Source organism: Falco biarmicus, chromosome 2 (genome assembly GCF_023638135.1).
Source record: "Falco biarmicus isolate bFalBia1 chromosome 2, bFalBia1.pri, whole genome shotgun sequence".
NCBI classification, from domain to species: domain Eukaryota; kingdom Metazoa; phylum Chordata; class Aves; order Falconiformes; family Falconidae; genus Falco; species Falco biarmicus.
In genome coordinates, this window is record NC_079289.1 from 58,642,974 (window position 1) to 58,656,352 (window position 13,379).

Genomic DNA, 13,379 nt, shown 5'->3' on the forward strand with positions numbered 1-13,379 from the left:
AGGATGATAACGAGGATGGAAAAGAGAAATTCTGTTTGCTACTATCCAATTAATCTTATAAATGCAGAAATAAGGGAACTGGCTTGTTTATATTCCTTCGATTAAATGGGAAGATGTTAGAAGTCTGAACTATAAAAATACATGGATATATTAAATGCTCTTTTGCTTTGTTTTGTAATTCACTCCTGCTGTGCCACTGCTGTAAAACATGCACATGGGTATCTGTACATATTAAGCCATAGGCATTTTCGAACTTCATCTCATAAGCCTGCCAGTTTTGAAATTTATTTAACAGCAATATGCTGTTATAAATATGTATAAATAACCAGTTCAGGAGTGTCCACCTCACAACAATTTTTCACAGGGCTTGCTAAAAGTTGTATGACCCTGTAATCTGAGGAGCACAGAACACCTCAGTCTTAAAGTTAAGAAGCCAAGGCCAATGCTCTAAAGCCAACTCATTTTACTGGATGCCTGATTTGCTGTAAATCTTACAGCTCATTCAGATCTTAACCCCCTGAAACTTGCTGTGACTATCATTCAGGCTCCTGCGAGAGCCACCACAGTGAGATGTCCTTATTTTCTGCCAACTTCCTTTCTTATATACCCACTCACACAAAAATTATGTTTCCATATTTCATCCAGTTCTCCTGTCCAAGAACTTACTGAAATACTGGTTAGCTAAGAAAATTCCCAGCATACTGTGAATAATTTTCATGCAAAGTATGAAAGTATATAGAATCATAGAATCATTTAGGTTGGAAAAGACCTTTAAGATCAAGTTCAACTGTTAACCTAACACTGCCAAGTCCACCACTAAACCTTGTCCCTAAATGTTACATCTACGTAATTTTTAAACGCTTCCAGGGATGGTGATTCTACCCACCTCCCTGGGCAGCCTGTTCCAATGCTTGACAACCCTTTAAGTGAAGAATTTTTTTCCTAATATCCAATGTAAACCTCCCCTGGCACAAATTGAGGCCAGTTTGTCTTGTCCTATTGCTTGTTACCTGGGAGAAGAGACCCACCTGCCTACAGCCTCCTTTCATGTAGTTGCAGAGAGTGATAAGGCCCTCCCTGAGCCTCCTTTTCTCCAGGGTAAACAACAGATAATCATAACTCAACCAAAGCATCATGCTAAGCTGCCTATCAAGCATCTGTAATGGAGATAGCCCAGGTGTTGCTGGCATCGGATGAGAAGAATGACCATGGCAATCTCTCTCCACACACCCACTCAGACTCCACACACTGAAAGAAAACTCTTTAGGGGATGTATAAAAGGTAAAGGGCATTTTGGTGTCTAAAAGTAACTTTTTATATTAGCGTTTGGTTTATTTTTTACTTTGATAGTAGTTTAGATATTCGGAAGAGCTAGAAAAACTGGGAAAAAAGGAGTATAGCGGATAAATCTGTTTTCTAAAGCTGTCCTTTTGATTTGGGATAGATGAAAATAATTTCAAATCAACTGTCATTATGGTTATGGTAATATATACAAATAAATAATTTTTTCAATTATTTTGAGAAGATTAAAGAAAAAATGCAATGAAAACCTACTCCCTTTTAAAACTTAAAACTTCTTTTCAAGGAAGTGGGTAATTATAATACTGAAAATACTTGCTAAACCCATTATATAGGAGAACAAAACGCGATTTGCTTTATCAATCATCACAAATTATGGGTCAGATTAATTTTGAACACAAAACCACCACCTTATATATCTAGTGGCAGATTTTTAGTGAAAGAAAAAAAATAAAGTTGCTGAAGTGGAAATAAGGAATGTATGTATTAAGTACATCCTATCACTTCAGAAGGTGTGGAATGCAGAAATACTGTTATATGTACAGGAGAAACTGGAGGAACTAGCCACAGTTCAGGCACCACAAAGGAAGGATAGGGTCAAATCCACCAGCAGAATCTCACTTTTTGTTTCCACCCTATTTTTATCAACCACTACAATGCAAAAAAGAGGTGAAAAGTTTCTGAAGCTATTTCACTGCTATCAGGAGCAGTGGGAATGCATCCTACTAGGCACTGGGATTAGTAAAATGGTTGGTCAAGTTTCTTTTTCACAATGAAAAGTAAAGTATGGATGTAAAGTTTATATTTAAGTGTAGCCAGCCATTCCAAGCTTTTTTAAGGATAAGATATTTTTAAGAAGATTTGTTCATACAAAAGTGAAGTTGCCTTGGCAACTGTAATTATAGAAAGCCAGAGCAATTACTTTCATAAAATCCTTCTTAGTGCTTTCTCCCTCTTAATAGGAATGTGCAGATACCGTGTTTTAAGCTACATTTATCAGAAATATTACTCATCATTGATTCTACCCTAGAGGCATTATAATCCAAAAATATGCAGTTAAAGCAGGTTGAATAGTGCAAAATCATTTTGCAAACACTTACTTCAATTCAAAAACGAAAGTCAGATCATGAATATTTGCTTTTGGAGGGAAGTGAGAATTTGAAAAGAATGGAGCATTCTGTTTTCATATTGCAAGACTCAATGAATAAACTGTGCCCCGTATTCATCTACCTCCAAACACAGTAACAATTCACTTTTATGAACAGCAGGATGAAGGAATTAAGATTGCAATTTAATATATCTAAACTATACTAATATAAACAGATCTACTGAATCATTGCACAGCTCTGCATTGCCTACTGTGGACTCATCTGTGTGGCTGGAACAAGTTTAAGGTCTCTGTTCATCTTTTCATTACGTGGCAGAAACATCCTCTGATTTCCCTGGCACAGCGTTTGAGATCCATCATTAGTGATATTTGGCACAGTTCTGCTGACCCCTAGGCTTGTCATTTAATAATTTATCCATTTTTTCTGCTGTGCTTGTTAGAGTACATGATGTCCATTTAGGCTTGATTTCTTCCCATGGCCTTCTTTGTCTGATAAATAATATTTTACTACAGACCTCTCTCTCAGGCCATGCTGCTCAGCTTTGATGAGCCATAAAATACATGGCCACAGGAATGGCTTCTTGCACTGAAATAGGGATGGAAATTAACAATAGTTTGCAGATTCTTTCTTTTCATTCATTATCAGAAGAGTATTGTTTTCCCCAACTCTGCTCTCTGCCTGTATGAATGCTGTCCTGAGTTATAGTTGCAAACTACACACTAGGCAAGCTAGAGTTATACTGTGTAACTACAATACATACCCTCTCTTCCTTGTCTGTGATTCTGTAACTTAAAATGTACTTACAAACCCCCAATGTTAACATTCCAACAGGATTTGAGCACCCCGTTATGAATACTGAATGGACTTGTCTCTTAAAATGCCACTAATAGGCCAATACTACAAGTGATCAAGAAGTGGTATCAGTGTAGATGCCACTAGAAATCTGGGAAACCAGTATCTTTCATGATGCATGTGAAGAGTTTTTCTGCCCCTGTAGTTTTGCAAGGTGCCAGAAGTCACACACGTTTACTTATGCTGCATCATCATCACCATCATTCCAAGCAGTCCTGGTATTTCTCAGATCCAACCAGCCATGGCAGTCTGGATGGGAGATTTAGCACATTTAGCACAATGGGTATCAAATGTATGTGTTCAGCACGTTTTCTACCAATTCCCAGGCCTAAGTCGTCAATGTCCTCTAAATATTTAGAATAATTCTTAAATTTTTACTCCTCTTACAGTGATTACACAGAGACATTGCTTCAGTGAAGTGTGTTTACAATGTTGTAACAGTATCAAGGCACTCAAAAATCCAATGCGATATTCACAAACTTGAAAGTAGCTTCTCAGTGATTAACAGCAAGACTACTTAAAAAACATAGCTTCATAAGATTGATGCATTAAACAAAATTATGTATCAAAGCCTAAATTTTCAAGCCAAAGGAGACACGAAAATTTAAATCAAGTGAGGATCTGCTGTGATGTCTCCTCACAGGCTAAATCAAATGCAGTCTTTTAGCCTGTGTTCAGTCATTCTAGCTTGTGTTCACTTTTACATAGTTTGTCAAACTGAACAATCTGAGGTCTTTCCTCATAATACTCAAGGAAAGACATTTAATGCCCTACACTCTTGATTTACCTTTTGATCAATATATTTGTTTTCTTCAATTGCTGATCTTTTAGAGTGGTCACAAGAGGAAGAAGATGCTGAGGGAAGTCTTCGAAGCAAACAGCTGGTATCTTGTTGCTGGCGATCAATAAACTGCTTCATAAAACTTTCCCTTGTGAACAAACAGAAGATATTGATGGATTAAAACCCCAGGAAGAGTTAATATTTGGTTTACTTTATGACATGTCACAACTCATTAGTGGCAAGACAGATAAACTCCAAGAAAAAGTTGTACTGGGCTACAGATGTATAAATGTACGGAGTGCCAAAACAACTGATGAAACTTAAATTCACGTATTAAAGAAATCTGTAAATGGAGAGGTGGGTGGCTTGCATGTAGTTTTGAAGAGAATAATTTTATTCCTTCTATTATTCACTTGTTTATTTATTTACCAGTTAAAGTGCTAAATATTTGAAGTGCCTTTTGCAGTTTTCAGCTCTTTTGAGCTCATTAAACAGTGAGTTGTTACTTCTCTGTAAATCAAATGCTGATATAATCCAAAGGAAACATACTCTCTGCAAGAAATTCTTTCCTGAAGACTTCAAACAACATCTGTTCATATAGCTCCTTTGAATGCCAGTATTAAGGCGCTTCAGCAATTCTGTGTCTCACATATGCCATGTTTAAAATGTAGGAGCATTTCTGTTTACAACAGATGTACATTTATCCTGCTGTATTTTAAGTTTAGTAGAGTTGCCCTATTTTCAGTGTGAATTGACTATGTCAAAACTAATTTTTATCTGGAGAGAGAATTCTACGCAGTACAATAGTTTCAGATTTAATATATGATTTTCTAGTAATACTTTGAAGCCTATTTAAGCAGTTGGCATGATCACATGTTAGTCTAGGGTATGCTGGGAAAGAAAGCTAGAAAGAAATACTCAAAAAGACTAAGACTAGGAGAAGAATGCCCTCGATATATAACCTAACAGTATTTTGATACTAAAACATCTATGACTGCTTCCTTGAGGTTTGGAAGGTTGTTTTTCCTGACCTTTCTGTCCAGCATTATTCCTTTCATTCAACTGATACAAGCAAGTAATACCAGCTGCCTTAGCTTCCTTGTGAATCTAATCAAAAGAAATTTATCCTCAGGAGGCCCAGAACAATGACAGCCATCTTTCACATCGTCATCTCTCCTGGCATGTGCTTAGTGGGGATATTGGAATGGGCATGGCCAGAGGACCTGTTTGGCCATCCTGTGCTGTTTCAGCAGTCTTAGCAGCCTGTATGTGCCAGAGCAGCCCTTGAATTCCTATAAGCTTTTTCTGGTACCGCACAAGAATAATTGTCCTGTAAGTAATGATCTAGTAGACAACTGAGGGTCTGATGCTTTGTTAAGGTGAGTTTTACAGGAAAGTGGTAACTATGCAAATACAAATAGGGGACAAGGTCATCACAGAGTAACTGGTATTGGATGGCCTGTTAACCCCTCTAATGATTTGCTGCCAGTTGACCTTATCTTTAAAAAGCTACAGGAAAACCGATTAGACTACTGTAAGTTGTCTATGTCAGCCACTAATCTAAAATCCAAATGGGAGTGGAGAAACTACAACACACTTTTCAATCATATTCAACTTGTGTTGGTTCTGGTCATCTAGTTGCTTTCATGAGTAAGTTATAAGGAGTGCTAAGATTATTTTTTTTTCAAAAGTAAAAATGAGTAAATCAAAAATGTCACATCCTTCCGATGCCAATGTTAATTCTATTTAATTTCTTATTTTCTGAACTACCTGCCTAATCCACAAGTAAAAGAGTTTAATATTTTGGGTGCTACATGGCTCCAGACAAGTTTACAGTATACTAGCAAAGGAAATATTTCAATACCTTATTTTTGGAACTGTGAAATCTGAAGGAAGCTTGGAGATTTTCACCATTTGTGGCCTGTTCGGAAATTTTTCAAAGATGCGTAGACGCAATGGAAGCTTCTCCTTTGTATCTGCATTTGCTTCACTTTGCTTTAGCTGAAAACAAGGAAATGAAAAAAAATGACAGCAAGGGATATTTCAGTCTGCAATATCCCAGCCTTGTTTTTCAGAATCCAAACAATAATGGCAATCATTTAAGGAAACAGAAGATGGCAGCAAAGAACTACAGAGAGTAAATTTGATACTCGGGAGTTTATTGGTCTGCTTGTGTTAGAAGCTGGCAAATACCTAACAATACCATGCCTTTAATTGAAAGTCATAAAATGGGAGGATTGTTAATAATTTTAATTTTAAAATACAAAGCATATTAGTGTCCTATTCAATATGCTTATTTCCGTTTTCTTCACAGATCCCTAACACTTTATGAAATAAACACCCATGATCTTTTCTTATTAGGCACATCTTTGTGTATATGCTGACAGCTCTTCGATATCCAAATAGAACACAGCATTTTAAAATGGAGCAATTTTAAAGGAATCCAGCTCTCAGAAGATGAAAATAACAGGAAAATTACATTTAGATGAATATTATAAGTAATAATAAAGGACTTAAAAGAATCCATCTACATCAGCCATTCTGATACTGAGCTGCATCAAGTCACATAAAAAATGTTGCATTTATATGTATTCACAAAGTGTTATTCCACGGAATACCACACATTTAAGTACACAAAAGGCAGATACATCTATCTGCATGGACAGATGATATATAGATCTAATGATAGAAGAGAAAAGAGAAATGCTATGGAGATATGATTTCTGAATTCCCATTACCTTATGTAGCAGTTTGGTTGTGTCATTGCAACAAAGTACCAAGACAAAAAGAATCAGTGAAATTAATTTTTACATTTCTTTTAAATGATACCTGTATTGCATACTCTTTCAGTAAGCATATATCTAACTGGAATTATTTCAGTTCCTCTCCCACCTGCTTGTGAGCATAGGCTTAGAAGCTTACATTTTAAAACAGATTTTCACCATCCGCACCTGCAGGGAATACTGCTGATAGACATCAGCTATAGATTTTTACCAGGGGCAATTGCCCAGGAAGTCAAATGGAGTTCTAACTCTCATTTGCACTGCCTAGTGAAATGCATGCTCCCGCAGCATGCTATAGAACAACTGCTCTGCTGCAGTCATGCTATCCGCAACATCACCACTTCCAGTCATAGGACAGCTTAAACTGAAAATCAATTCGTATTACGTTGGATATAAGTTGTCATGTGGACTGAAAACTGTTTGAAGAGCTACAAACAAAGGCTAATGATTAATGGTAAAGCACTGAGTCAGAATAGAAGGGGAATATTGTATAAATCTGTATTATGTCCAGTCCTATTTAACTGCTTTATTAATGATCCTTAAAAGGAAGAAATGATGACATGAATGAAATCACTTGATATTAAAATGTGAAGAATTGCAAATACCACATTGGACAAGGAAAAAACAGATTTAGAAATAGGGGCCAGAAATAACGGGCTGAAAAAAATACTAGAGCAAGAATAAGAGCAGAAACTAAACAAGAACTCGTCCTTCAGCACAGCATCAAAAGGGCAGTTTGGGCACCAATTATATTACCAGCCAAAGGCTATGCTCAAAACAAACCTCTGTTGGTTAGGTATCATATAGGTTTAGAAAATGGTACAGAAGTCCACAGCTCCTCTCTGTGCTGCTTTGAAGAGACCACACCTGGGCATGTTTTCATTTCTAAATACCATCTTACTAGTCTCACACTGACAAGCTAAAATAGTGCAGAAGAGAGCCATGAAAACCAGGGGAGAGCTGCATCAGCCAGCTGGGCCACGGGAGAAAAAAGGAGAGAAAGACTAAAGGGATCCAATATTTATGCCACATCTACCGTAACTGACAATAATTTAAGGGGAGGGGAGACAATGTAAACTTAGGTAAGAAATACTTGAAAACAAATTATTTCAGGAATATAATAGAGTACCAAAAATATAGGAATGAGAGGATGAAATTAAGAAAGGAAATTTATAGGATGAGAATAAAAATTACTGTCCTTACAGGGAGATCAGAGTGTTCAGAGAGGTCTCTGGAGGGAAATACCTCATCATTTCAAATTCGGACTAGACAAACCCCTTGAAATACCAAAGTACTGCAGAAAGAAACTACTCACTGACAAGGAAATTAATTGGATAATCTACTGGGACTTTTCTGCAACACTGTACTGTTGAAAAGCTTTGGGGAAAGGTAATTATTAGGGGGGAAAAAGGTTTCCAGTTTCTGCCATTTGCTATTTAGTACCTCATCATTGCCTAAATATGCAGATTTTGGCATGGACAATGCCTCTTACACCTACGAACTCCTGTTCACAGAAGTCAGTCTATAGAGTACAGAGCATATGACAGATTGTAATGCTGCGCAAACTCTCAATGCAGAACACATCAGGGAGACCTTGGAAGCAGGAAACCGTACCATTCAAAAGGTAAGGAAGGGGACAGCAATGTCCCCTGTCTAAAAAGGAGAATGATTCAAGATAGGCTTTAAAATAACTGAAAGTCAAAGCACTTCTATAGAATATCTCCAATTACTCATGCTGTGATAATATTACATATTGAGAGACGTGAGGCATTTAACTTCACTAAATTCTTCTCCACGCACTAAGGGTGTAATTGTTGCTCCGCATGACATACATCCTATTTGGTATTGCTGCTTAAAACCTTTAGATTTCAACTTTCTTAAACCATAAAACCCACACATCTTTGTAAAGGTACAGGATTATGTTGAAATGTAGCAGTGATGGTGCAGAGTGTTTCAAGTAACAGCCAAACCCCAAATAAAATATCAGGCCATTCTTTTCATGATTTGTATTTTTTTATTTATTATTATTACTATTGGCACACTGACTTGATTTGCTTTGCATGGCCCTTGATCTCCAGCCCCAAAGAGCCTACTGGAAACAATTCATGAATATTTTGTCAGCCTGGCCTGGCTAAATTCTCTTGTGGCTGTTAGAACAGTAAAAATAATTTTTGGCTGTAAAGCCATAGAAGGTATTTATGTCTATCTACATTATTTCCACAGTGCTTGAGTTTACAGGGCATATTTAATGGCACAATACATACAGTACAACTGTCTGCTCTGAACCTAGACCAGAAGAACTTATCCAAATAGTACATAAATGGTAAGGAGTAGACGAGGGGAAATTTTAATTTGGGATTCCAGTGGCAGCCTGAATAATATGTTCAGATACAGGTCCCTGAAATCCAACCTCTCCCTGATCTGTCACATAATTGTCTTGATCAATACAAAAGTCAGCTGTGAGAAAGGCAGATTTATTGGTGAAGAAAGTGTATTTGTGTTTTTTTCTTCCCAAAAGGCATTATGGCTGTGTCTCTGTTTGGTTCAGAGCAGCTTGAAGTGAATCCTTTGATCACCAGCACTTGCTGTTCACTGGTTTAGTTTATGAGCTGTGTTTTCTTCTGGGAGGAAACAAAACTGCAAGCTCCACCTCGGTTACACACAAATGCACTCCAGGCACCGAGACTGACCTAAGGATCATGACCAATGACTGGTCCTTAGGGTGACTTCAAACCCCATGTGTGATGGGGCATGTAGTTCAGTGTGAGCCTGAATCTTCTGAAGCAGAACCCTCTGAACTGCACACATTGTACATGTGGTGGCGGCAGCAACTGCTTCATTGCACTGATTTTCTCCCATGGTGCAGCCCAGGCGTTATATATCTCAACCATACTACTTAATGCAGCTTCAGCTGTACATTTATCTGTGACTTCAAGGCTTCGTTACAAAAAGGTGATTGCTAAAACCAGCTTTAGGGTAATTAAGATCTGCGCCCTTAAAACTGCAGAGAACCTGTAAGTGGTTGTCCTAAATACACAGAATAGCACGAATAGTGGTGAAAGTGGAAGACTGGGACAGAGGCAGATGCAATAAAAGAGACAGCAGGTAATGACTAGTGAGAAAAGGGGCAGGATTATCTTTCTAATGCAGATGAACGCTGGCTGTGGCCAGACAATTGTGCTGGAATGGTTAGAAGAGCAATCACTGCCCTGCTGGAGACAGCAGCCTTCCCAGCAGAAAGCTGGCATCTCCCATGTAACCACACTGGTCCCACAAGGCCAATAGAACCACACCACAAAACCATCTCACCTCTGCCAGCTGCTAAAGCTTTCTCATCCATTTTTCAGAAATGAAAGTGTGATATTTAAAACTTAAAAAAAAGCCGCTATGTTACAGTATTTGAGCCACACAGTATACGTGGTGTTACGTAGAACCTGAAGAAGAAAGCAAGGCAATAAATGGTGGTTCTTAATTTTTTTTTTTTTAATGTTAAAAGACTGTAGTACCATAGTCACCCAGATATTAATCACTGGAAGTGTGGTTAGGGTGAAAGCAGTGAGTTCTTTTAAAGTGCATACTGCAACTTCTTTGATAGTGACTGCAGTTGCTGAAACAGCATTAAAGCAATGGAGTGAGACAGGCAGGAAAGCTGCATTCCCATAGTCTCTCCCTATGTTCAACAGAACAGACATGTCACAGTGCACTTCAGATCTGCAGGTGAATGCAGGGCAGTGTAACACCTGCCCTCCAGCTTACACCCCCTCCTGCGGAAGCAGGATGTGAGAAGTGCCTGCACATCCAGAGGTCTCTTTACGGGCTCAGGTGGAAGCTGACAGCCTGGAACATGGAAGTGCTCCAGCAGCTGGAACAAGATCAGTTGAACAGTTCAAAGGGCTAACTAAGGTGAGTATCTCTTAATATCACCAATCTGCATTTAGAGACAGAAGCATCCTTGAAAGTAACGTTCTTGGCAAAGCAAATGGAAAGCTCAAATTTAACACAGTCATTGAGCTTCTAAGACACTGACACTTTGGTAAGAACATGCCAGAGAAGAAACAGAGTTAACCATAGCCAAAGGGATAAGACCTACCCTTCCTAACTTTTTGTTTTGTTCTTACTCATTTAATTCTGATCATGGAAGAAGAGCTAGTAATGTGCAAAACACAAAGAGTTGAAAGATGTCGATTTCATATGGTCTGTGAGGCAAGTGTATGCGAAATTTAACTTAAAATGCTCTGTAAATATTGAAATGAAATGAAATTATTATGAAAAATTTACTGCAATGCTCTAACTCTTTCATTTTAGTTGACAGTTTTCATAACAGGCTGAGATCAATCATGTTCAAAATTAAAAGCTTTGCTGCTGATGTACACACAGTTTATTTGGGAACTGGCCAGCTGCCCAGAGTAATTTCACGGTGACTGGATAGTTCAAACCTTTTGAGAAAGTTCAGGAGGTCTCACTACAGGATAGTTTTAAATTAATATTGTTTGATACATTATAGTGCACTGCTATATATCAACACTTTTCACAGCAAATCTCCTTTAGGGGCTGTATTTGAAGAATAAAGTGACTATACAATATCTGTGTCACACTCTTAGCAGGATATCGTATGTGCTCCAACACAAAACACTTTCAGCATGAAAGTGCACGTGGATGAAAGACATTACAAACTGATACCGGCACCCATCCAACCATTTTCCAGATTTTTTTACTTACCCAAATTCTCAGATTTACCATCACCTTCAAATTGTCAAAGAGAGCTCTGGATGAAATCCAATTAATTAGCATTAAATGACATGTAAATTAATCAACTAGAAATCAGAAAGGCAGATTAAATGAGCCTCTTTTTCCCTTTCTGTTATTATCCTGAAATTGTACAGACCTGATAAATTTTTTGGACATGAATGAGCTATACTAAAAGAAGACACACATACGAGTAAGCTTTCACAGCCCATACAGCTTTGGCATGAATTTGTATCAACATTTTTGAACCTGCGTTTGACTTAAAGTTCAACACAAATCAGCTGTTCAGTTACTATTGTTTACACCTGCAATTCTATTATCAATGAAGCAGCAGCTCAATTTTGACTGATCAAACTGCACCATGAAAAAAAGGAAGACAAAAACCGATCTGGAAATTAAGATTAAAAAAAAAAAGATCAAACTGAATTTTGTAAAAGTAACACTTGCAGTGTGAAAAAGCGGAATGTATGATGTGTAGATCTTAGTATGTCTATAGTGCTATATAAAAGACTGTCAAGGGCCTAACCCCATGCCTAAGGTCAGATGGTACTTGCTGACCTCAAGCCATAATATTTGGCTCTTGGTTACTCTAGGTCCTGTGTGGTGGCCATGAGACATAATTACAAGTTATTTTTCCACAGGTTTCCCAATTCTTCTAAAACAACATAAGAGCTTTTATATGCAATTCTCCTGAGCAGCACTTCCGTAGGACGACATTTGGGTCGTGTGTTGCCTACTCGGAGAAGGAGAAGGGCTTGTGAGTTTGGCTGAAGGTGGGATAGCATTACAGGAGTGTGTGGCTTAGAGTCCAACCTGGTGAGGCTTTGTCTGTGCTTTCTTCCAAAGCAGTCCCTCAACTAAAGTATTCCCTGAGCTACACCAAAGTAATGTTCTGGAGAAAGCAGCTGGAGGTACAGGAGAGAACCAGCAGTGAGTGAAGAGTTAAGTACCATGCGTGCATGGGCAAGGGATGAAAGCTCAAGCTTGCTCTCTTGTCCTCTGTTAACTGCCTAGATGTACCAGTTGTGAATTTCACCCTGCAGGCTCACTGAAAGAAATGGGGACATGGCAAGCAGTAACAAATTCTCCCAGGTAGGGAGGGCCTGTAAAACAGAATCTAAATTGATTTTAACCATATTCTGTGCTACCTTGGGGAATCTTCAGTGAAATGTACCAAAAAATATGATTACAGTGGTGCTGGCATTCACAGCAGAGATGACACTGTTGATAATAAAGGGGTAAAATAAACCGAAAAAAATCCTAGCAGATGGAGGAACAAGATTACATGTGTATTTCTTACACACACAAGATTTGTTTTGTTTATAAACAACTCTTCTGTGTCACAGGGTTTATATGCTGTGTGTAGTAGGATTTGGTTCTGTGACTGCTATTTCCCAATTGTTCATTTAAATAACTTTTTCTTCAATTTTGCATGAAGTCTTCCAAATTAATAAGATATTGAGCAAGGTTTCACAAATGTGGGTTTTTTAATAACTTCCTTCCAGTAATTGTAGCTCCTATCAGTTCTTCAGGAACAAATGCTGCTGACAAGATGTGATTGCAATTCAAATGGTACAAAACTCCTCTAGCAAAATTTCACTAAGATTTAGTCCATTTACTTAATAGAGGACAGGAATCCAGTGTGTCAGAGAGTTTCCCTTTGATTAACTTAGACAAGTAAGATGAATTTTTCAGAGCTATTACTTCATACTGTCTACAGACTCAGGCAAACATTCATACACTGATTACACTTTAGTTGTATTTCCAAATCTTCTTCCCCTCTGCAGTGGCAAGAACGATACCATTTTA

General features: G+C 37.9%; 1 protein-coding gene across 3 annotated transcripts in view; it reads right to left on the minus strand.

Moving 5' to 3' along the window:
• NALCN (sodium leak channel, non-selective) overlaps nucleotides 1–13,379 on the minus strand; it is a 249,642-nt gene that overhangs the window by 59,424 nt on the left and 176,839 nt on the right. For all 3 annotated transcript variants that reach the window (XM_056328711.1, XM_056328710.1, XM_056328712.1), the window contains exons 16-17: nucleotides 5,906–6,042; nucleotides 4,048–4,189 (exon numbers count right to left, since the gene is read on the minus strand). In XM_056328711.1, coding sequence (XP_056184686.1) covers nucleotides 4,048–4,189; nucleotides 5,906–6,042 — 279 coding nt within the window. The remainder of the gene's footprint in view (nucleotides 1–4,047; nucleotides 4,190–5,905; nucleotides 6,043–13,379) is intronic.